At 33.4% G+C, this 26,384-nt stretch overlaps 2 protein-coding genes across 12 annotated transcripts; both read right to left on the bottom strand.

Annotated features, from left to right (window-relative positions):
* Positions 1-2,259: 2,259 nt before the first annotated feature.
* LOC108220814 (myb-related protein 306) lies at positions 2,260-3,997 on the bottom strand. The gene is made up of 3 exons (XM_017394674.2): positions 3,760-3,997; positions 3,490-3,619; positions 2,260-3,395 (listed from the first exon to the last, which is right to left on the bottom strand). The coding sequence occupies exons 1-3, from the start codon at positions 3,890-3,892 to the stop codon at positions 2,483-2,485; spliced, it is 1,176 nt and encodes a 391-aa protein (XP_017250163.1). The 5' UTR covers positions 3,893-3,997; the 3' UTR covers positions 2,260-2,482.
* A 13,702-nt stretch (positions 3,998-17,699) lies between these two features.
* LOC108223521 (hypothetical protein) lies at positions 17,700-25,579 on the bottom strand. 11 transcript variants are annotated; one of them, XM_064094321.1, is made up of 16 exons: positions 25,273-25,579; positions 24,546-24,861; positions 23,406-23,565; positions 22,532-23,296; positions 22,012-22,062; positions 21,813-21,931; positions 21,071-21,463; positions 20,927-20,943; positions 20,719-20,796; positions 20,512-20,589; positions 20,264-20,312; positions 19,999-20,091; positions 19,483-19,662; positions 18,495-18,851; positions 18,057-18,095; positions 17,700-17,970 (listed from the first exon to the last, which is right to left on the bottom strand). In XM_064094321.1, exons 1-4 carry the CDS (start codon positions 25,411-25,413, stop codon positions 22,870-22,872), a joined length of 1,044 nt encoding a protein of 347 aa, XP_063950391.1. In that variant the 5' UTR covers positions 25,414-25,579; the 3' UTR covers positions 17,700-17,970; positions 18,057-18,095; positions 18,495-18,851; positions 19,483-19,662; positions 19,999-20,091; positions 20,264-20,312; positions 20,512-20,589; positions 20,719-20,796; positions 20,927-20,943; positions 21,071-21,463; positions 21,813-21,931; positions 22,012-22,062; positions 22,532-22,869. The 11 variants fall into 11 exon arrangements, with proteins under 11 accessions (XP_063950391.1, XP_063950389.1, XP_017253323.1 ...); XM_064094319.1 differs by lacking the exon at positions 20,512-20,589 and adding an exon at positions 21,662-21,711 and having other exon boundaries at positions 20,719-20,943; XM_017397834.2 differs by having other exon boundaries at positions 20,719-20,943.
* Positions 25,580-26,384: the final 805 nt, after the last annotated feature.

Below are 26,384 nucleotides of genomic sequence, written 5' to 3'. Positions count from 1 at the left end.
CCGTACCCCCTGAGTAATATACATTGGGGGACGGGACGCGGCACGGACTTTAATGCTACTGTAAAGTGTAAAGTGTAGTTGTGTAATTTATTTTTAATTTTTTTTCCCTGAATTAAAGTTTGGATGTTATATTTTTATTCAGAAAAAGAAAATCTCAAAAATAAGTTACGGAACTATATTTTATAAGAGCATTAAAATGCGTGTCGAGTAGTTGAAAAAAAACGTATACAATTAAATGGGACAGAGGGAGTAGTTTTTAAATTAAATTAGGTTTTGCATGCTTTTTATTTTTCCGGAATCTTTGTGTGGAATATAAAATATAAATTATTTTTCTAAGGTCAAAAATTCCGGCAACACATTTCTGGCTGCGTTGTGCCGGTTAAGAAAACATATAACGGGTTTGTATTTGATTATTAATATAGTGGTTTTCAAGATGGCATATTGGCATTCATTTGGAGGGTTTTAAAGAATTTTTTCCATTCGCTTATATCGATTCGGATTTTTAATTATCATAGTCTTAATATATTTTATTAGAGTTTTAAATTATCCTATATGATTCGGTGATATTTGATTAGGAGCGCTCAAGAGAGAAGCGATGTTTAAAATAGAATCTAAATCTAAATATATGTTTCTTTGCATCATGTGTTCAAAACTAATTTCAAAATATAATATACATTTAAATCATGTGCAGTTTTGCTGCAGAACGCCCTATAACCTCATTTTAATTAAATCATTCTTTTATTATTATTATCCTTATAATCCCATTTCTTTTTTTTTTTTTATCCATTATCATAATCTCGTGAATAACTATCAAAACGACCACATTTTTTTAAAAAATGTTCTGAATCGAGCAAATATAATGGTAAGTGATTTAAAAATGATGGCGGTTAAAGGTTGTGTTTTTTATTATTGCATGTTTTACCGACATCCTTCCTTTACAAAAAATATAGAGCGGTTTTTCTAATAAAAGTAGAAACAAATGAAAAAACAAAATTTGCACAAAATGTGTTGGTGTTGTCATCATGTCATGTATGACAGGCATTTACAAGTCTGTGCAACTCAAGGCTATACAAGTTAGAACAATGTGTGTGTTTGGCGGGGCATAAAAGCCCGACTTCTGAGTTTATAAGTTGGAAGCACTTATTCAACTAGTATGGCCTGAGTACAAGCGCGACGTGAATAGTTGGAGCATCAAGCATGGACAGGACCTAATTACTTAAAACTGGCTCTAGTCTGTTACAGTGATCATAGATATGGTGGAGAGTATTCGACGTAAACTAAACAGGTTTCAGGGTAACAATCTGATAAGAAATTAAACAAGAAACTACTGTGTTTTTATTCAAGGTAACAGAAAGGCTCATACAGGTTAATTGAAATATAGTTTATAAATCATATATGATGTGAACTGATAAGTGATAAGAATGAAACATTATCTTTTTGGTAGGTAAGGTAAGATCTCTCTTTGTTATTCTTCTTCTTTTGTTATATGAACGCGTTCAACCAGTCACACATCTATCCTCAAAGGGTGACAATAATACCACCATGGCTTGCCATACCGTGAATCGGTGACTAGGATGAAACCATTATTGATTCAGAAACCAGGTTCCTTGCAAGAAGCAGCCCAACATTGCATATGATTCAAATACATATGATTGGCAAACTTAAAATGGAAGCCTACTGTAATGTGTTAGTAAGTGTTAGGGACAGAAATAAAATTGTTGCTAGTATAATTACACAAGAAAATTTTCATAACTATTTTGTTGAGTTAATGGCCCTGTTTGAGAATTAGCGATTAGCTGTTTGAGAATTAGCGGTTAGCGGCTAGCGGCTAGCTGTTAGCGGATTGAATTAGATGTTTTGACAAGCTGATTGAAATAGATGTTTTGACTATCGGATTGAATTAGCCGTTTCTTGTATAACTATTTGGTATACCAAAACCTCTAACCCAAAAAACTCCTCAAAGTAGCTTTTTTAAAATTAGTTTTTTGAGCACAAACCTCCATTTCAATCCGCTAACTATTAAACACTTGCGTTAGCGGATTGAAATGGTCTCTAATCACCCCAAACCTCTAATTTTATCCTAAACCTCTAACAGTCTAACTTACAAACACGGCCAATATATCTTTTGCCTGTTACAAGTCTCTTGTGATAGATGATGTAAATTAGTTCTGGACACTAGAATTTTCAAGCAAACATACATAATTCTATCATGTTGGTCTAGTAAAATATGATCACCAGATCGAATCAATTGTGCACGGATTCAAGTACAAATAGAAACTTATCTATATACTTGTGTTCTAGTACAACTGATTACATGCAGATGATTACAATATTATGTTGAGTACATAGGCATAATAAGATATACTGTATAATAACTAGGACTAATATGTACACTTTATGATCAATCTTCGATGTTCTTCATCCTATTTAATCAGACCTCCTCGAGTTGATTAGGAGGAAAGGAAGATTCCCAATTAGCTTCTCAAAAGATGTTCATCATTAAGTTGTCCGGTCCAGGTCGAGGAGTTGCCGCAGTAACATCATCTAGGAGCCACTTCTCGATCAGAGTTAGAGAAGGCACTTGTCGTAGCTGTTGCTGATGATGATACAGAGAGGCGCTGTTGTTGACGTTCTGTTTGTCCTCGTCGTGGTCTTGTAACATGAAAAGCCCGTTGTTTACGTTGTTTTCCATCCGAAAATTGGCTGCATCATCCATAGATACCTCTGCTGGAGATGAATATTTGGCGGAAGAGTTGTTGTAGATGTTGTACAATGACTCCATACCACCGCGACCGCGAGCAATCCTGTGTTCCGGTGTTTGTCCTTCACTAGCAGAACTATAACCTGCTGCACTAGTACTCCCAATTTGATGATAATTGTTATTGTTGTTGATAGAGTTGGAGTACTCATGACCAGTAGTCATATCGGATGAGTTTGTTTGATGATCCTGAGACGATGTCGAAGAATTAGGAGACCTTTTCATCCAACCCTGGAGCAATCGAGCTATGTTGTCTGTGTTGGAAGCATAGGAAGCTGATGAGGTCTGGACAGGTGGCGCTACGCTAGAATTAGGCGGAGCTGGTGCCTGGACCGAGGCTGCAGGGGAAGCAGTAGCAGTAGTACTAGTAGTAGTAGTACTAGTGGCTGGAGATTTGTCGAGTGACAGGGCTTCACAGAGAGCTTGTTTAGCCATGTGAATATCCGTTTGAAGCCTCCTTTCCCACTGGCCTTTCGATCCTGACGACGAAGCCTCTGAATTGGCTCCACTGGTCTCATTATGATCATCACCGACACATCCCTGGCTCTTAAGAAGCTTCTTTTTGAGATGAGTGTTCCAGTAATTCTTGATATCATTGTCTGTCCTCTGCGGCAGGTAAGAAGCTATAGCAGCCCATCTATTCAATTCACAAAACCAATCATTAGCTTCCAATAAATCACCAAAAATTTTCACTGCACAACAATATATCTTCCTATGCATGAAAAATTTACCTATTGCCAAGAAGGGCTTGGAGGTGGATGATCATCTTCTCCTCCTGCTCCGTAAAGTTTCCGCGCTTGATGCCAGGCCGGAGATAATTAGTCCACCTCAGTCTACAGCTCTTACTGCACCGAAGCAGTCCTGCAAAAACAGAACATGGTTACTTAATAATAAAGGGTAGATGGGGTATTAAATACCCTAGTAATGATATTGATCATGACCAGAGGTGGCCAAATGAGCGGTTTCAAACCGTTCGTTTGGAACCGGCCCGCTAAACATACCAGTATTAGTAGGAACAGCCCTCCAGTTTCCAGGGCCATGCTCTTGAATGTATGACACCAAGATTATGTCCTCCTCAGGAGTCCAGGGTCCTTTCTTGATCCCTTTTTTCTCACTGCATGGTGGCCTTCCCATGATGATTCTTGACACAAGTTTGGAGAAAAGATGAGTTGAATAATCTTTGTTCTATCAGCTTCTTCTGGTTTGGATAAGAAGAGATGCTGAACAATGAGTTTGTAACAAGGGCTACAGGTCCATATATATAGACCTCTGGTCATCAGCAATGAGAAAAAAGCTACGCAAGGCAGTTGACTAAACCGGGGGAATGGTTAAAAAATTGGGAGAAATTCTTGAGAAGAGTCAAAGTGGAGACATGGGCATTTACTGGTGTGTTGGCAAAGTCAGCTTTCGACTCGCTTGTCTTCACACAAAAAAAAACGCTTCAGGATAAGTATAACATAGCCTGGCTTGCATGATGCTGTTTTATTTTATTTTATTTCATTTTCGATATCTATACACATTCTAGAAATTGTGTTATTTTAATTTATCGAAGTGGTCCATTAAAATAAGATTAGTAAATGGGTACTTAATTTGGGTTTAATTAGCGTTTTTATTGACCCATAAAATGGGAGAATTTTTTTTTTTTTTTTTTGACAAATATGGCTTATAGCCTTACAAGTGAGTATCTGTTCTAAGATATTCTCGAGATGAACCAGGGTCGAACCCAAGACCTGGGACGACAGAGGATAAGCCCTTAACCACTGGGCTATCTAACCGTGCTCAAATGGGAGAAATCTTTAGGTGAGTGGTTTTGTAATGTAGTGTTGTGTGTTTATCGTGGGAAGGGGCCAAGGGGACCGTTAAGTAATTAAGGACATTAATCATTCAATGACTAATTATCAAGGAACCATTAAACTCCTGGGCCAAGTCCCTTATTGTGAAATAGGAGGACTGCTTCCGAGGGCTATGCAAATAAATAGACAATGAATGCGTCTCGTTAACATTTACTTTTATTAAACTGTTTGATTTTTTAAAGGTTGACATAAAACGGAGGGAATAATATACATCGTACAAGTTAATATGTAATTTTGTCTATTCTTTCAGTGTTACTAGAGCATTTGACTGTTAAAAATTGTATTTTTATTTTCGTATAGAATATTGAGCACTATTATTGCTTAAGAAATATAGAACAAACATTTTTAACATTCTAAACTCGATTTTGACCAATTTTAAGAAGAAAAACCTAATCCACCGCTTAAAAAAATAGACCGAAAATATTTGGGCACCTCCTAAAAAAACAGAATCCCATATAAGATCGAATTGATTAATTAGTAAGACTGCATATGGAGTCATTGACTTATAGTAATACTCCCTCTGTTTTTTAATATATGACGTTTGACTTTTTGACACACACTTTTAAGTGTTTTGACCGGATAGTTAAAAATATTATTTTTGAATTTTTCTTTTTCTGAATAAAAATATACAATCAAAATTTTAATTCACAAAAAAAATCAATCAAAAATAATGATTTTTACTATCCGGTCAACCCACTTAAAGTTACGTGCCCAAGTCAAAAGTGTCATATATAAAAAAACAGAGGGAGTAATAATAAACTAAAATGGCAACATCGGTGGTTTGTCTTTAGCAAATAACAAACAAACTATCAATTACAAATCTCTATTCACATTTGCATAAATATAGAGAGAGCAGATGATTTACATATCCAATTCCAAATAAGACAAGTTTCTATTTTTTTCCTTTTTACTCAGGTGGGGTATGACCATGAGTATCACTGTAACATTTTCTTAAATCAAGATGTGAGCTCGCAAAAGCTTGTCATGATGGGGTAGGCTAATATGAAAAGTTAAGGTGTAATATTAACTTTTTATGAGCCATCACAATCGAAAAAGAAATGATACAGTAACAACTTAAAACATTTGTGAGTTGACAATTTGGGCAGTAGTATGAATTCTTTTGTTGTCTTACTTTCTCTAATAAGGCATAAGGCTGCCGCGCCCAGAGGATGCGTCTGGATTAGTGGAATGAACAAGACACCAAAACAAAACTAATTAAAAGTCGGCACTTCTCCTATTTTCTTGTACGTGTCTCGTCTGTGTGCAGTTAGACGATCCTGTGATTTTCAACTCTATATTCACCATAATTGTTCGATGAATAATACAGGTGGTTTAATTGTAAATAGTCAAATAGTTATACAAATAATTTACTGAAATAGGATAAGTATGAAAGAAATAGAAGTCGTAGAAAAAAGTGATGATATCATATATTCATATGGCAGAATTTATACCTTAAAATTATGGTTGTAAAAATCGAAAATTATAACTAATCGATTGATTTATTAATTTATAATTTTACCAGAGATTTATATAAAGAAATTGGAGTATAATCATTAAGTGGATAATATATTTTGAAAAATTATTTTAAGTAAATTAGGATTTCTTTAAATACTAACGAGAAGATCTAATATTTTCACTCAGTTACAAAATGTAACTTACTCCAATTTAATCTCAGGTTTTCAACTTCTCGCTATACAAATAGCTTAATAGGATAAGTATGAAAAAAATTAAAGTCTTAGAAGAAGAAGAAGGTGATGATATCATATATTCTTATCACAAAATTTATATGTTAGAAATATGATAGTAAAAATCGAAAATCATAACTAATCAGTTGATCTATGGACTATTCATAATAATTTATCAGAGATTTTAATAATAAATCGGAATATAATCATTAAATGGATAGTACATTTCGAAAAATAAATCATAAAAATTTAATATTTTTACCCAGAATGTATGTATGTATACATTCAACCACAACAACATACACAGCACAGTCCAAAGATCCATGATGCACAAGGTGTTGAAAAATGCAAACAGTAGAAAGAATTCGATATGCATCCCGGCCCATCCTGTTGACTAATTCTATCTACCCTTCCTGTCAATTAATAATGCTTCAACCTCCGAAGTGTAAACCAGCTGTTTTTCCCTGCGATAAACATCAAGAACCGTCAAGACTCGGTGCACAATTCAGCTCTTCTTGACTCCTTCTTACTCATCCAACTGATGACTTTGCATGCATGAATTTTATATTGGGTTAATAATCAAGTGAGTCACCAGAGTGGGCTCGATATATCAAGTTGGTCACTGAACTCAAAACCGTCTCTTTATATTTTTTGCGCCCAGCATAATTTTATGCTTACGTGGACTCCCTACACAGAGACAGGACATGCATCTACCCATGCAAACACGTACTGCATGTACACACATAAAATATGTGGAGATTAAATGCGGGTGATGCTGCTGAATTCAGTTTACAGATATTCTGTACATATTATAAACCTAAATAAGTCAATTACGTGGTCATACTAATCCTACCTAAGAATCCTAAACAAAACGGTCCAGAATTCTCCAGGTCTCCCGGCTCAAGGACTCATCATGCATGACCTGAGGCTCCGTATAAGTAAACTTGAAAAAAATGCTTCTCGCTTAAAAATAAAGAAGGAAAGTTAAAATCAAGTTAAGACTTATAACTGATTAAAGTGTTCGGTAAAGAAGCAGAAGTTATAAAAAAAACTATTATTCTCACCTTTTTATAAATACTTCTTAACTTTTTATCCAAATGGGTCTGAATAACTGCTTGCTTAAGCCGGGTCAAACACCACCTGACTAAAACAATTTCACTTTCTTAATACAGCTAGAGTTTCTAATCTTTTCACCAACTAGTCAAGAAGTTAGGTTAATGTACCAATGGCTGTCTCTATTTTCACATCTGATATTTAATTTTACGGCAAATTGATAACAATAGCAGATTTATTCATAATCAATATTCCAAAATGCAGAAACCTATAGAAAGACAAATGGAAAAAAACATTGGAGGTACGTATTCATCTATAAGCGTAGTTGAATGGTAAACAAATGTGAAGCTCTAGCTTTTAATGGGGTGGGTGGACTAGTCACTTGTTCAACCACCAGTGAAACTGTATATGTCATGCTTCTGGTAAAGTTTCTGGATATGAATCTGTAAATAAGATTTCGTATATATCCTCTTTTTTCATGTACAAGATATATATGTTTCTCATTCGTATGAAACTATGAACAAGAGGTTGATTAAACACAAATAACTTGACCGGTTGCATGCATGTGCTTAATGTACATCAAGCTGGGCATTTAGCAAGCACAAGATTATGAGCTCGATATTTTTTTATTTAGCATTGTTTTTTTTATGTAATTTATATTTGTTAAATTTAATTTTTGTGGGAAACATGGTTGCTGAATATTGTGAAAATGGATAGGATAACTACAATCTACGATGCTAGTAGTATACTGTATGACATGGGCGCTGTTGGGAGAAATCGGTTGGGGATTTAACCTATTTAATGTTTTATTTGTTTCGAATTTTCTGATTATATCTCGATAAGTTTGAAAATGTAAAACGTTTTTTTTTATTATATATTATGCAAATTGAAAAATTCAAAGGTGTGATGTAAGATTAAAACTTGAGAAACATAGAGAAGAGCCTAAATATAGGCATCATGTTTTAAAAGTTATATATAATAGAGAATAAATTATTTTCTTCAATGATAATTATTATTTATATATCTATCAAAAGAAATTCTAAATAAGTAATTGAGCTATATTCTTTTACATCTTAAAACATGTGTAAAAATTTAAAATAAATATTAATTTCAAACATGAAAGTAACTTGAATAAATAAAATTGTACAAATACAATAAATTATCCTATTAGACTCATTTTCTAAGTATTTCAAAATTTCACAAACATCCACAGTTTAGTCACCCTAAAATTGTTATTATTCATAAGAAGTTGTTATTTATAGTATTATATTATTTATGAGGAAAAAGAATGGAGAAATACAATCAAACTGGTATTAGATATAGTCATATATATATGAATAAACAAAATTGATATATAAAATTACTGATATGGACAGAAGCTTCTATTTTATCTTAATTCTTAATAGTAAGGTCCCAGCTCAATCAGTTGGTCCACAGCTGCCTACATCCTCACACGTGTTAACATCTACAGCCTGAAGTGAACCTTTACCGGCCTCCATGACACTTATTAATGTTTAATTTAATATTATTTCTCAAAGTTGACAAATAATTTGAAGCGTTTAATACCATAATCTCCGTTAAACAAAAAGAAAAAAATAAATATGTCCCTTCATGTCGTTACTATTTATAAATAGAATTTGTCACACATTTAATACTTATATATCATATATGTTATAATTTTATAGATTATATTAATTTTTCTAAAAGTAAAAATTCAATATAAAATTTTTTTTGTAAACTAGAAAATCATACCGTAAGAAATGAAAGGAATGCAGAGAGTACAGATCTAAAAACAGGATATTATTGCTTTTCTTATTTTATTTTTTAATAGAGGAAACTATTACTTATTTTAAATTACTGAAATAATTGAAGGACGTGTATGGCGAAGAGGGAAGCCACTTGTTACTTGTTACTCTAGTACAGAAGTGATGAGTAAGATTGGCATACAGAGAAACTAGAGAAGAGACAAGACAACCTATAAGTGTGATTGGGCCTGGTAGGTATGTTTCTGGACCCACTCACACGTTGGTCCATACGCCGCCCACATACAAGTAAACATGTTCCGATTCCGAAGTACACACTTTATTTTGTTTCAATATCCCTGCTATTTTCATTCACAAAACTACAATTTTGTTGAAAATGATCCATAGTGTGTGGCTTAAAATTCTTGTATGATCATTATAACGGTGAGACTAATATTCTGTTTCATTCCTAACACAAATTTTTTGTTGACAAGAGATAGTTCTGTAAAAGTGTTGCTCCGGTAATTTTAAACCTAGTCATTCAATTGCATGGATGAAAAACTAGTAAATAAATAAGAATTCTATACAAAATTTTTGCTGGAATCTTTCTGAAAAATTTGAATATGTAATTTAATCCCAGCCATAAAATGAAAATTCAGTGTTTTAAAAAGTTAAAATCAGATTTAAATATTATAATAAGTGAAAATCAAACTTATTAGTAAAAATGCAGTATAAGAATTGATCAGGAAATTAATCATACAATTACTTAAATAATCAAATTCTTAATTAGTTAAACAAATTTTACAAAACATAAATTATTTAATCACCAATTTTTAGAATAATATTCAAAACTAATTAATAGAAACTCTATGCAAGATCCATCAATAACTACAAATAAGCCCCCTCACGGAATAAATAGTATACTCTATTATATTTGATGTTTATACTTGCTGCATTGAGTGCGAAGGATGGGGTTGGGGAGGGCAGACATTTGGACGCGGACACGTAAAATAATTCCATAAGATAACAGCATATCAAAGCAGTGTGAAACGCGGGAGAATTGAAGACGCCGTTTCTGAAGTTGCAGACTTATGGGTACCACTGTATAATATTCGCACCGTCTCTAAATATTTTTCCGTTTATCTTTATCACGTTTACCAACACACATTTTTTATCATTAATATTTTTAGTTTTGTAGTAATATTAAATATAAATACTTTATCGTATTAAGGAACTTGTAAATACGAATATAACAAGATCACTAATGAATATATTTAATTTTATATATTAAATAAAAATAAATAATTTATCTCATATCACGGAACAATTTAAAAAAAGGGGAGAAATTTAAAGAAATGGAGGGAGTAGTATTAGTAGCGGTGGTGGAAGCCATAAAGAGGATTGGAACTTCTGTTGTAAGTTGGACGCGTGGTATCTGTCACAGGCACAGCCAGAGGACCAGGATCCGAACCCGAACCCGATCCGAACTCGACCCAAACTTGTAACCCGATTTACTGAGACAAAACCCGAAAGTGACCCGAAAATCATCCGTTTTGACACGAAATGGACCCGACATGACCCGAAATTCTAATTTTGTTTCTAATAACTTCAATTTTCAGTTTTATTCAATTTTAAGTGATTTTACCTTAACCCGAAATCGACTCGAAATTGACCCGATTGCTGACACGAACACGATCCGTTACCCGAAACTGCCACCCCCAGGTAGGGTTTGCAAAGCCAAAAATTATTCAGTATTTTCTTTTCACTTTGAAAGAACTTATGGAAATTACAAGTTAGAGTTCGTTCCTTGGCTTTATTACATAACCAGTGTTCTAAAAATCGCCGAGTCGGCCGAGTACTCATTCCGAGTACTCGTTTTTAACCCCTCGTCCGATCCGAGTTCCGAGTAATCGGGTTCAAAACCGATTTATTAAAAAATCGGTCAAAACTCGGTTTGTCTCCGAGTACTCGAGGTCAAATCCGAGTTTGACTTATCAATTTTTTATTGTTTTATTTGAAAATTATTTCAAAAGAGATTAAACGTAAATTTATATATGTTTTGGTCTTTTTTTGCAAAGTGTTGACATTAATTAGAAAGTATATGTGTTTTATCATTAAAACTTGTGAATGATTACTATGTCAAAAACTATGAAACAAGTAACCTTTATTTGAACTTCATTATTTCAAGTGTGTTACTAAAATATTGATATTATTAGATAGTTTTATTATTAATCAATATATAACTATATATGAGAGAAATAATTAATTAAAAAAAAATACCCGATTAGTTATCCGACAACTCATTCCGAGTACTCTCCCGAGTTCCGAGTACTCATTTTTCCGGAACCAAACCGAGTTGGACCGATTTCCGATTTTTACAACCTTGTACATAACTATGACCAGTAAGAAAAAAAAATCAAAACTGACCAATTCATTTTTCATTTTTCATTTTTCAAAACTAATCATCCTAAATAAATAGACTTAACTTGACTAGGCCAGCATTTAGTGATTTAGTGGGCTCATTATTTCAATTGAGATAATTTAGTTGAAACTTTACCTTTTACGTAGAATTTTAAGCGGTTCTTTGAAAAAGATTAGCGAAAAAAATTGTACCTAAATTCGAGACTAAGAGAATTGTATAAACTAATGTTCCATAGATTCGATCAACCGTCAGAGATAAATCTGAACCCTTATCCTGTGTTTGCACCCGTGCCAGGCGACTTCATATCTTAACCCTAATTCATTGTATTATTTGTGTAAAATATTAATACTAATTTTGCATCATTTTATTATATAATTATAATGATGTTGATGGAAGAAATTGATTGTTTTATTATATATATATTACATAATTTTAAATTGAAGTAGAGTTGTTAATTATATATAAATTAATATATGTATGTACGTATATGTATATATTGGGAGAGGGTCTTACTTCAATAAAAACCAAATTAGCCTGCAAACTGAAAATGCGATTTTTAAACATTATTTTTAATTACAGTTTTCATTATTTTGTGCATCAACATTAGAGCGGTGTTTCCGGATTTTGTTGGAGTATATGTAATATTTTCAAATAATGTCGTGTTCCTAAATTTTATGTTTCCAGAACTTATTAAAAGGCTTGTAATATTTGAACCTATATGTTTTTGTATTTCAAAACATTGTTTGATTTTATAAATTTTTATTATGGGTGATTTCAACATATTTTCTATGGGTGAAGGCTTTTTTTTAATATATATAATAGAAATGAACTCCAGTTCCGAGCCGAAAATTCATAATCCTATAAATGTCCTAAAAAATCTAATTATAATCCGATCCGAATTCGGTAGAATTAAGCTAATCGGTTTTTCTATGGTATACCCATGGGCGCATGCTAAGCACCAAAATTTATGGATTTGGAGGGTTTTGATTGGCTTACACTCTTTAATAATTATGGTCCCCTACATTTACAACAACCACATCAACGAAAACCCTCTAAAACTATAAATTTCTTTGCTTAGCATGTGCCCATGAGCGCACATTATACAAACCGTCAACTAATTAACAACTCTAACTCTCGTGCTTAGAGTGTTTGGGGAAAATAAGTTAATTTAATAATATGGAATCCTCATTGTTTTTTAGATTTTAAATAATATTTACGTCCACTTTTAAATCTATCAATTAGTGTTTTTAAACATCTCTTATTTATTAGAAAAATTCTGATTAATTCTTAAAATTGTTTTATCAAATTATTGATTAGTATAATCTATCAAAAAATTATCCGATGAATTTTAAATCAGAATCAAGCAGTGAGTTCTACAAACATGGTATCAATCATTTTTACGTAGCCGGCAATAATATGGCTAACTCTCTCATATGTTATGTTAGATAAAGAAATACATGTAAAAGTAAATACGAGGCACATTATGAGATGGGATTATCTTAATTAAATTATAACTAACAAGACATTCATTCAAATTTAGGAGTTGCTAGCAAGAAATTAACAATGACTTGAGTCAATTTGTGTAATATTTTCTACATAAGCAATTAATCACATCCCCTGCTTATGCCGACACACTAGCTCAAGACTCGGACTGATTGTCTCTAGAGTCTTATATCGGTATTCTTAAACAACAGTACTAGCAATCTAGACAGTGGCATAATTGATCCTTAAAGCCATCAGGGCGGCGCCGTACTTGCTTCTCTGGAAGACAAAGGCATTAAGGCACAAGACTGAGTAAACAAAACATAATTCTAACTTGTAATCATCTTTAGACTCCAGAGCCAATAACATGAACGAGTCTACATTAGATTTAGCACAGTCACCACCACAGCTATTATGGTGGCCTAGTCATCTTCAGTTAAGCAGATTACTTGTTTCTTGTACCTATTAACATTTTTAAGATATTCACAGAAAAGGTTCATGCATATTAAATATAAAGTATCTTCAGAGTCTAGAAAATTCATCAAAAACAACGTAATTCACCCTTGCCCCATTGCGTAGAATTGTATACTTATATGTATAGCATTAACACAGTCATTGAGTGAAACAACAAACAAGTAGCAAAATAGACCTTAAAGCGGACAATTCCTATGAAAAAATGGTGGCTTGCTTCAAATTTATCACATTGGTTTTCTGGTAAAGCAAAAGCTGAATTTGCTCGGTAAGAGCAAGTCCAACAGTGTCCTTGTTGGAGCCTCAAATGTAATATAAAATATGATGTCCTAGTGATTTAGGACATGTTTATCTAAGTTCAACTCCAACAATGTGCCTTATTTTTAATATATGTTTAATATTTTATTATTAAAGATTCTCTTTCATCACCAAAAACAATATAAAGTAGAGAGAGAAAGAGAGTGGGTAGAAGATTTTATATTAAAATATTGGATAGGGCAAAGAGAGAGGTGCCCTATTAATAGGGCTTGAAGAGCTTGTCCTAGTGATATAAGGCATCACTAGGACACTGTTGGAGCAATATTTTTGATCAAATACCTTAAATAATGACTTAGGACATCATTTGAGGCAGCTGTTGGACTTGCTCTAAATATACTTTACGCCCTAATAGTAAAATGATCCCGTCTCTCAATACAGCTCATTCTTTTTACATGAAAAGCTATGCCAAATACATTAACAGGTCGCACTAAAATGGAAGCGTAGAGAGCTGGACAAGGATTAATCTGCAAGAGCTACTTCCATAGTATCATGAGGGTCAATTTTATACCGACATTTCTAAACTTCAACCATATGTCTGTATATACTTGTGACTCGCCGAGTTGCTGCATCACCTCAAGCTGATTCACATGGACAGATTGTTTGTAGATGGTATGATAACCTGACTAATCAAATTTCCTGAACTACTAAAATGCAGTATAGTCAAAAGCATCTCCATAAATTTAAGTAAAAATTCTTCCCACCAAAAAAACTTAAATTCAAAAGAAAGTTAATAAAACTATCTATAATCTTCATCACAGAAAAACTTTCAAGGAAAAGGCCACCCTCGCTTACTCTGTTTGCCATTAGTTGACACCACAGGTCTGCAAATACCTTGTGTTTCTTCATCTTTATAGCCTAGTTGAGTGGCATCTATTAATCTTGGTTAAAGTTTCTTGATTATACCCTATGCATGTGTTATAGAACTAAGGCATGGTAACGACTTTATGATTTTACAAAGAATTTTCATGTCAGGAGTCTCCCTGAACTCAGCAACTAGTTCTTAGCCAGTTCAAATTGGATGGTAAATCTATCTTGTTTAACTAGTCTTAAAGATAGTCATGTGACGATCAACTCCAACTGAATACAGCATCTAATTTGTCCTAGTGGATAAAAAACACACCTACCTACCCAGTACAGAAACAGAGTAAAGGGAAATTCATGCATAGTAAATAATTTGATATTGGTTTCTTCAAGTACTAGAATGCAAAACGTTTGCAGTTTGTTGACAGAAACTTGATCAGTATATAAATTTTTTCGGACGGGTGCAACAATGGGGAAAAAATTATACAAGAAGGTTGTTAGAGAAGATCCTGTCATTCTTCGTTCCTTATTTACTTAAAAGCTCTTGTTTTCGGAGTTTGAGCATAGTTGATCGGCAAGATTCCATGCTCAGCCACAGGTTCAGGAGGATTTTATGATACACAGTAAACCTTATCACTTGTTTGGTTGGCCATGATTATCTCCTGCCATCCTAATCAAACCAAATGCCCCCTCGATTCAAACTGAAGCACTCCAGCATAACCCTCAAATTACAGTACTCGTCTCCAACTTGTGGTTTCTATACGCTATCAAAGCTTGTATAACTTTATATACTCTTCCCAGCTTCTTTCATACTTTTCACAAACTATCTTGTAGAAAGGGGGAATGATTATTACATACTAGTTGACACTGCGAAACTTATGGACAGTAATTCTAATCAACTAAAGTATCTAATAATATCCTGCATTTCAATAACTTCACATTGTATATCCAGTCTGGTATATAATGGTTATAGCCAACTCTATCCGTTACCAAGTAGATTTGTGTTTGAGACTCTGAACTCATATATGTGATTACTCATAATCGACAAAATTATTCATACTATTACCTTTAAAGTAGCACTAAAAAAAAGGCAGAATCAAGTATACAACTATGAAAATAGAAGTACAGTAACATTGTTAATTAAAATAATCTACATTTGGTCTCATACCAATTTAAATTCATCACATGTTCATCAAAAAAAGTATTTAGAGATACTTTATTATGAGGGTGTTTGACTAACCCAGTATATACTGAAAAAGTACTTATGTGCAGAACACCTTCTCCATGAGAGGGTACCAAGTAAGAACTGATTACCAATATGTCGTTGACACTTGACAGGGATATGTCCTCAGCTTGCCTATATAGTTCTAAGCCTGCACTTCACAATCCTCCTGCAAAAACCTATAGAGCTCTTTTGCAACTACTAGCTTTATGCCCGTGCTTCGCACACGGGTGATGTTATTTTATATAATTAAATTTTATTTATTTGTTAAAATTTTAATTTTTTTGTTATTTTTTTTTTTACATTAAAACTTGTTTTTTTTCATATAAATTATTATAGTTACGTATTGAAATATTATATTATTTTTCATAAAAATAAATCTAATGAAGATTTATGTTTAAAATAATAGTTATTCTTTTTTACTATTTTTATAATAATTTTTTGATTGCCACTCTTAATCAATAAATTTCTCGGAATATAACTCACTTCAAAAACTTAGAATTGCAAACAAAAATAAATAGTCAAATCAAGTAGGTGAAAGAAAGTTACACTACGAATCGTGTCATAATCCTTCCTTTATTAAAAAAAAAATTCTCCTATAAATTTATTTTTGATTTATATGAGAAATTGATTAAAATGGACAGAATTAACTGTAGATCAATACATATTGATTTCTTTAGCTTGAATTAGCCGAACATGAAGGGTGATTAACAAACAATCACACTTTTCCATAAATAATTAAAAAAAAAGATAAAATCGCAAACCCGTTTTTTTCACATATCTTTACTAAATCAATAGTTACATTTCGACGGAAATTTTGGAGCTATAATATTTTTATTGTAATTTTTTAAAGTTTCAAATAAGAACAACTGTTTATTATTTTATTTAATTTTTTTATAAATTGATATGTGCATGTATTATAATAATTGATTTTCCGCTCAAAATTAAATTGGCAAATATAAAATAATTTAATATAATAATGACATCTCATGTGTGGAATAAAAATTTATAATTTTATGAATCTATTTATTAAATCATTATTTTGTACATTTAAGATAATAATAAATATTAACTTAATTTATTTTTAAATATTTATAATGTCATTACTTTACAAAATTTTAAAATGATGAAAAAGAAAGATTAAAAATAATATCATTATATAAATAGAGTTTCTCGGTGTCTTTCTATTTTTGGATTCTTTCTCCACGGGCGACACCCGTATCTTGAATTATATAATAAAAACTTATAATAAATTATACTTAAGAATTTGCGGAGTTAAATTATTTAAATAAAATATATTTTTTATTAAATTTCAAATTTAATATTAGTTAAATTTAAATTATAAAAAGATCAAGTATTAATATTAACCATTTCCAAAAAAAATATATTTATAATGAAATAGGTGAAATAAAATCAACATGAATAATAAATGAATCTTGAAAAAATAACTGATACATTTACGAATATTGTATATCGGATTTGTTAGCAATAATTAACAAAATAAATTATGAATTAATTTTATAAGTGCTCTACTTTAAGAAATTTGCATTAGACATGTAAAACGTATAAATTTTGTTAGATTTTTCTATTCTAACAATATAAAACATATAAATTTTTGTTATCTTCATTAAAATTATTAATTATTAATTATAAAATAATTAAAATTCCTCCGCGTCGCCGCTTGTAACTTAAAAAACAAATCAAAAATTTATAGTAGATTTAATATTAAAAAATTTATTGTTTAAATATAAACATATCTATATATCAAATTTTAAATTAATATTTTTCCTACATTATGAAATAAAAGAATGGATAGATGAATAATTGATGTAACTATTTATAAAATATCTTTTCTATCACACAGTATAAATTGCATAGAGACTGCTGGGACATCAATCAAATTTATTTTGTTTGCATTTTCTCTAATTGATAATTCTTGCTCGGTATCTAATCAGCAAAACCCTTGTGATAAAAAATGTTAAACATATTATTCATTTTAAAGATGCTCCTATAGTATCAGATAAATGCTCCAGATTGCATGTGACCTGATATAGCTTGCAACTCGGATTCCATTTAACTATTTGTATTTGTAGTAGGTTCAATTTTCATCTGCTCTAGAGGCAGAATCTCCTGCTCAATGTTCTCTATACTGACCGCGACCTGCTGCAATAAAAATAAAAGGTGTTACATTGATGTGTTGTCATCAATGTTACTGTGATATACAATAAACCTTGAAAAAAGCTACACACCTTCCTGGACTGTATCAGCAACATCATCTACTACACAATCTGATGAAAATGTATTGTCAGATTCACCATTAAGCGAGAAAGTTAGAGTACTATATGCTACTATGGAAGGTGAAAGTGAAACTCAAGTGTGTCAAATGTTTCAGAACAGCGAGTATCAAAAATGTTAGGAACATTTGTTGGTTTATCCTTCTGTTTACATGTTTTAGTAACACATGATGCCGAAGAACTGGTACTCCGTTGACAATCCTATGTACAAACCTACACATACAATGATCTAGGCAGGTACACACAGTTTCATAATTGAATGACATCATCAAGTTTTTCACGGCAGGAACTGACTTCTCTGTATACCAGGCTGTTTGGCAGGAGATTCTATCAAATCATGTTTAAACGGCTATTTTCTCCATAAAAAATAATTTTAAAAGGAATAAAAGTTACCTGGACGTCGAACATCCATTTGTTCCAAACCAGACACCAGCATTGGCGGAGCCAGGATGAAATGTATAAAGGGACACCATAACCCTGATCACATAGTTCAGCTGGGGGCACCTGTTAATAATACATGTGGGATCCACAAAAATATAGTTGTTTTTTTGAAAGTTGGAGGGGCACGAGCCCCCAGGTGCCCTAATGTGGCACCGCCACTGGACACCAGAATAGTAATGTCTGAATCCGGACGATTCCCTTTTGCAGAAACATCCTGAGAAATACTCATATTATTGGGAGAAGCATGACTTCCATGATATGTGTGACGGTTTAACAGACTAACAGTAGTAGCAGGCTTTATTCTATATCCTGTTAAAAAACAATATTGGTGTTGTCAGATAGATCTGTCCAGTAAGTAGTAAATTGTTAAAAGTACATAAATTGATTCACATTAAAAAAAAATTCACTACACCTGGAGAACAAATTCTCTACAGAAAACTAAATCAAAAATCTGTCAACTAAACTAATAATTCTAAAATGTGGGCATGGTTTTCCATTAGCACAATCTCTATATCTTATACCTAAACCTTTCAGTACACATTTGCAATATCCCATGCCAGCTGCAAGATTCTAAGAATCGACAAAACCACCAATTTTGGCAACTTTATTAGCCTAAAACCAGATAGATTAAGTATCAATAAACTTACCATTCTTCAATATGACAAAACATAGCACAACAGAAACAAAAGATAGATGCTCCTGAACCTCTGGCTCAAAAATTTCATCAGAACCTTACATTCTCAAAGATTCAATTTCATTTATTTACAACTTCCATCTGCTTTTTTAAAATAAGGAGCTTCCTAAATGAGGTTTTGAACACGAACATCAGGACCTGTCTCGATGAATCACAATTTATAATTATTTCTTTAAAAAAAATTGATAATTAATGAGTTCAGGAAAGATAAAGGGAAGAGTTTTCAAGAATATGGTAAATCTCTACCTTATACTCCGATGCCATTATCTGAAATTCTATACAGCTTCTATTGCTTGTTATTTCTGGTTTTCCTCAAACAATACACTTCGCATTAAGACTTCTCCGATATCCATCAATTTACTTTCTGAAGCCTCGGTTGCATTAACTCTTATTAGCAGGTCTTGCTCATTATATAATGTAGCACTCCTGAAAATAATAATAATGTTATACATATACAACGATTTTAACAATAAACCTCAACAGTCCATCGATCTAGTGGCACGGTAATGCATAAATAAAATGCAGCAATGCTAATGAATATACAAAACTGATAGGTCCAATATCAATCTATTGACATTGTTCAAGCTGAGGGATTCCAAATATTGGGGAAAAAACTAATATATATACTTCCGGTCAATATATCGTTACAAAATTCAAATATAAGTTATAAGGTTATATATCTCCTCATCTGATATAAACTTTATGCATGAATAACAATACTTTAGACTCAGATACGCTATACTCTTTGACTAAGAGAGGTACCTGCAAACATTTTATCTTTAGCTTTATACTCTGCTTGAGACGGTAGACCTTCCACGAGTTAATAAATCTAGTCTTTTCCATCATAGTCGTTTCCTTCAATATACATATTATAAAAAGATCACACAAATTATTAACAAATAACAAATTATAGTTATATTAGCCAACACTATAATGTTTGCGGATGATCCAAAAGTGGTGGTGTCAATTTTAAAAGGTGAGATAAAAATACTAAATTATTGGAACCAGATTTTTTGTCAAAACTTACATGCTAGACATGCATGTAATCTTGGCTCTCTCTTGTTTAAAATCTCGTCCTGCAGAGAAAATCACATAAGCTGTATGAAGGAATTTAAACACAATGAGTCGTAAAATCATCATTTTTATTTGCAACAATAGCCATTAGGTACACCTAATCTATTGTAAATAGAAAAAGGTTTTGCTAGCGGGGATTAGGAATATTCTATTGATACCAATTATCAATAATTAGACAAAACAACAACATTAAAAATTTACCGGTAAGAGATACAAAGGTAGTTTTTACTTGTGTGTGTGAAGTTTACACCAGTCACTATCTCAACTTTCTGCAAATCTCTGGTATATAAACACATAATGAATTTATGGACAACAGGTCATATTCACCTTAATACTAAGACTATTAGGAGAATAATAATAATAATAAAGGAATGTAAAAATGCACTGAATCCGGAAGGAGACCAATACCCTGGGTTTGTGCTGCTCGCTTGAATGCATCACTATGATTAACGGATTTGGAACATGTGCCATGTGCAATTCCAGAACCTAAAATTTCAATCAAATACGAAGAATGTCATAGCGAGGAAAGTTTAGTCAAAATGCTGTGTATGTGGTGCATATTGGTGTCCGTCTACACCTCACGTTCAAAGAGGACGTGATAATATAGGATGCGTACTTCATTTTCAAAGAGAACTGTAAAAAAAAAAAAAGGAATGTCAAAATGCACTGAATCCAGTTCAACACACCAATATGAAAAATAATACCAGGTCAACACACCAAAGCTTATTTATTAACATCTCAACATATCCGCATGACTTACTCTCTTGGTTTTATCGAGGTCAAACTCCACAGACTTGATTCTCTCCAATGAATGCAGAAGCATTTGATCCTTCTCTCTAGGAATTTCAGCAGGTCTGTTCTTCAGTTTGTCAAGTATCTGCTCTACATTCTGGAGACGCTCCACGCAGGGATGGATGTAATCTTCTCCAGTGACAGCTTCTCCGTCGATAGGTGATTGCTCGTCACTCGTCAGGCTTTTCTACAATAACTCGTTATGGATGTACATTGGCCCTTCTTCCAGATTCAAAGTGCAAACTCCAGGAAAATCCGAACAGCCTGACAACAAAATTTAGTAATGTTTTTGCCACACGCCAGAGACTTCTTTTCACCACACTCTCCTGAATAGTGACCAGCCACTGAATAATCAAAGTACCTGAACCGCAAAATCAGTTATTACAGATAGATTTGTCAGATGATACACTGTGGTTAAATAGTTTGAACATATTTTAACTTAATGTTAGGCATAAATCATAATTAGATGGCATGGAAAGCATCTGGTCCCAATAGCAATCAAGTGAAAACTTATAATATAGCAAAACACCATTACAACACTACATATTACGGCTAGTACCTGGTGTCTTCGAATCAAGTGCAACACCACTACCAGTTACAGAGCTTGCTCTATTATATAAATGGATATCATCCGATGAACATGATTTCATGTTTATTTAAGCAGAATTGTATGTACAACAGTCAGAGAAACAGTTTTGTAGATAACATACCGCTGGTAAAATGTGCAGTATATGGATCATTGTTCTCAGTCAATTGAGTAACGTCAATCCCATACTCAGGACTGTTAGAAGAGCAAGACATATCCTGCATGTGACGTGTGTCCTTCGTCCTAAATCAATGAGTTATAAATCGATTGCAAGAGTAATATTATGATGACACAAACATCATAGAAGAAGAAGGTGAACTCACCATTACGTACTGAAGAAGGAGACAGAGTACCCAAAGAAACACGCTCACGACCTGTTTGTGATAAAACCAGAAGTTACAACAGCACATAAGTGGTGAGAACGCACAAACCGGCACAATACAAACGTTTCTGCTCCATTGAAGACAACAAACACAAAACAATGATAGACTCAAAATCAGCAGGGGGTGGAAGACAGACAGCAGTTTGAATCAGTTCTGAATGTGGATCGGAATGAGAAGATAGCCTCGTTCTCAGAAGATAGCCACACGGCACACGGTATTTAAAAAACATTCAGATTTAAATCAACTTGAATTGTTGGGACGAACATCAGAATTGTCTAGATAAATTTTAGAAAAAATCAATACAAACCAAGCTTTATTAAAGTGCAAGAAGAAAGTGTACATAACCGTGTGACACTAAGGCTATAATTTAGGACTGAATTAACCACCATCCCCAAAAAATGAAGTGCAAGAAGAAAGTGTACAATAATATATTAAAAGACAGGAGATGAATCATACACACCCGTGATTTTGTTTTCTAATGACTCCTGCACAATTCTGTATTTTCTCTTTTTCCCATTATCATGATCCTGCAAAAACTCACCATCTCCCCTCCAAATAGCTGCAAGCTTTGGATGAAATCAACAGAGGCGTAGACATAAACGTATTGCAGTGTTTGAAAGAAAGAAAACAGTGTGCGTATAAGCTTGAAAGCAGTTTAATCCGTTGAGAGGCTTTTGAAACGTGGGAGATTTGAAATGTGGAAAAGAGACAGGAAAAAAGAAACCGTGCATAGTTGTAGGATGTAACCGCCGGGTCGGGAAAAAAGGATCCATATACTTAACGGGTATTAGCAGGAATTTAGATTATATTGATAGTAGGATATTCCTCTTGTGGAAGAAGGGCACCTGGAACCTCAACATATCTGCTCACCCCTTTGGCTTCCCGAAGAGCCTCCATTTCTGCTTTAGACCTCTTAGGAGCGCCTGTTGATGACATTACTAGAACAGGTAATTTCCCCTGTAACTCTGCAAAGAGTTCAACAAATTCCTCCCGGGACTTAACAGGGTCAAGTAGACCAGTTAAGAAAGCAGCAGGCACATAGCGAGAACCTTTCCTTTTTGTCAATTCGTATCTGCTTTCAATAATTTGTGGGGTCACATTTTTAGCATCTGCATAAACATGTGATTTGTACTGCGACTCGATAGACTTCTCATTGCTGACAAGAACATTGTACATCATCCAACCAACTGCAGGGGCCCTTAGTGTCCCCCTAAGTAATCCATACCTGTTAACAAATCAAAGACTCCAAGAAAGTCAGGTATAAAACTACTTCAGTGACAGTATTGGTACTTATATAAGCTCCAACATCAATGAAGTATAGGTTTTAAAAGTACCTTGTTTCCATGTCAGAATCTCTACCAAAGACAATGGGCAGGGGACCGGCCCATGTAGGTGCAACAGCAGCAATGCCAGTTGCCTTCACCAAATTCTTCTTCACAGCACGAACTGCTATAGTGGCTGCATGTCCTCCTCCAAAGATTACTAGGTCATCCCCTATGTTTCATGGGTTCAATACATCAGCTAAGGTATATTGGATAACTGATATAGTTCTGTGGATTCTAAGAGATTTCGTTGGTGAAGGAATAGAAGATAAAACATATACAGCATCATGACCATTTTATGGTAATAGTTAGCTTGTATTGCAATATAATGACTTGGCTGCCAGGGCACCTCAGAGCATCACACAATTAATAATCCTTTAACTCTTTAAGTGACAAGTAATATTTCCGTGATAAATGCCAAATATCTAAATGAAAGAGAGCATGTACAAGTTAATATCTACCGGTTGGACCATAACTCATTGACACAGACATCACCACAAAAGTTCAACAGAAGCTACTTATGGTTCTACTGTGTAGAAAGAGAACTATTCGTTCATTTGATGTGTGTTTCTCTGCACAGGCATGATTTGGACAACACTTTATGGTATAATAAGAATGCTTCTATAATAGGCTAAAGTTAGTTGCAGAAATTGCTATATGCATATAGTGTGTGTGTGTGTGTGTGTGTGTGTGTGAGAGAGAGAGAGAGAGAGAGGGCGAGAGAGACAGAGAGACACGCACACACACACTCAGAGTAGAGAGAGAGAGAGAGAGAGAGAGAGAGAGAGAGAGAGAGAGACTGCAAACATTTTCCTAAGAAGCATAATTCAAAATGAATTATTTGTAAAAAAATAGTAAAGTTTATTAGAACTTGCATCTGCAAACATATCTGTTATGCAGAAAATGCAGAGACATGATGTATAATGTAACTGCAAATTCACAGTATAGTTATATGTAGCAATTTAAGGAAAAAAAAATAGAAGCACAACTGCAACAGTGAAATAATCCGATGAATTTGTAATGGTAAGATTAGGTCCCTAACAAATATTATAAATACACTTTTAAACATCACGACATGAGACATTGTAAAAATTAATCATTGCATAATGATGGATGAAAATAAATGTAAATTCTGATGCCCAAAATACTCACCTAAGCTGCTTATTGGACTGTTGGGTGAATTGATGAAGTCGACCAGGAATTTCTCCATGACATCCGCGTTAAAATCCAGCTTTGGCCTATCAGAGTAACCTAAACCAGGCCAGTCGATGATTGTCGCCCTCCAATTAACTTTACCAACTTGTTGAACAATGTCTTTAGCAACCAATCTCCACTCTTCCACAGTACTAACATCCGATATCGTTGGTATCATTAGGATATTTTTAGTAGGTTCTGTGCTTTCCTTCTCATGCTCCTCATAATATATATTAATAGAGTTCTCCTTAAACTTCCACTGCCAATTGTTAGTCTGAAAATAACAATCACAAGACGAACACTTAGACAGTTGGCTCAAATTTTCTTAGAAAACCTCAAAACTTCTGCATCGTAACCAAATTACATTCACATTCCTAGCTCTCATCATCCCAGCCCTTAGATTGGACAATGTCATTTTAACTACCACTAGACGGACTTATGCGACTATAAATTGTTTGTTTCAATTCTGAAAAACTAGGACAGTAGCAAATAATCGGAGCACATCAATTATGATTTTAGGACTATGTCACATACATAAAAACATACAGAGGCACAAACTATAAGAGAAAAACAAATCAAAATCAGCAATTTAATCATAACATATAAAGAAATAAAAACTCGAAATCCAGATAATTGTAAATATAGGTACATGCCAAGTGGAATTGAGGGGGAGAGAGAGAGAGACCTTGAGGGAGGTGGCAGGAGAGTAACTAACTGAAGCTGAAGCTCTGACAACCAGATGTTTAGAGAAAGAGGATGTTCTGGTTTTGTAAGAAGAGGGGTAATATAGAGAAGGTGAGAAATGTAAAATTGCAGAGGAGGCCATGGGGAGAGATTGTTGTAAATGGGTATGAATATTCTTATTATTATGTGATGGAGCTGGGAATTATTGTGGTGTGTTAGGGTTTTGGGAGATCGGGGAGCGGGTGTTGTGTACTTGTGTATGAATGTTGACCAATGGGAAATGTATGATACTCCTTTCCTCTAATTCTTTCCCGGGGAAACAAGCTATCAAGTATCAAGCAGTAATTCACCATCATCTCAATGTTTACCGCTCACTGTTAAATTCGTCTCGTTCTAAGGTGTTGATTCATGCACACTCCCTGCTCTTTTTAGATGAAATTGTCCTTATTTTTTTTAACGAATTTTCTATGGTGTGCCCATGGGCACACAATAATCACTCACTCCCATAGAAATACTAACTTTTGATTGGTGGATGAATATTAAATGATGATGACCCCCTGCATTCACACCAATTCCACCAATCAAATCAAGCTATTTTCATGAAAATTGGTGCTTAGCATGTGCCCATGGGCACACACTAGAAAAACCGTTTTTTTAATACTGCTTCATTTATTTATTTATTTATTTTATTATCTTTCTTAACATTCGTAATTATAAAGTTTATTCTTTTAGATCTCCTTTCTTTTATTGTCTTCATGTTCCATTATCAAAAGTAAAATCATAGTATTCATGGAGAGTGCTGAAGAGAATATTATCAGTCTCATATTATTGATAGAGAATTGTTGGTATTAAATCAAGTAATTGATCTGATCAATTCAAATAGTGTAGAATTGTTCAAAATATTTCACGCATTTCTTTAATTCTCGACTTCTTACAACTCTAAGGACGAAGGTATTATATATTTTATTTATATTTAATTATGTGTCACTTGGTACACTTTGAACTATAACTAGCCTTAAAACCCGTGCAAGGCACGGGTGTTGTTCCTAGTTATATGAGTTAATTTTTCAAATTTTTGTACGGAGTTAGCTATCCGAAGTAGGTGGTAGTTTG

The sequence above is a fragment of the Daucus carota genome, chromosome 5 (genome assembly GCF_001625215.2).
Source record: "Daucus carota subsp. sativus chromosome 5, DH1 v3.0, whole genome shotgun sequence".
Taxonomy (NCBI): domain Eukaryota; kingdom Viridiplantae; phylum Streptophyta; class Magnoliopsida; order Apiales; family Apiaceae; genus Daucus; species Daucus carota.
This window is presented reverse-complemented; position numbering and strand designations above follow the sequence as displayed.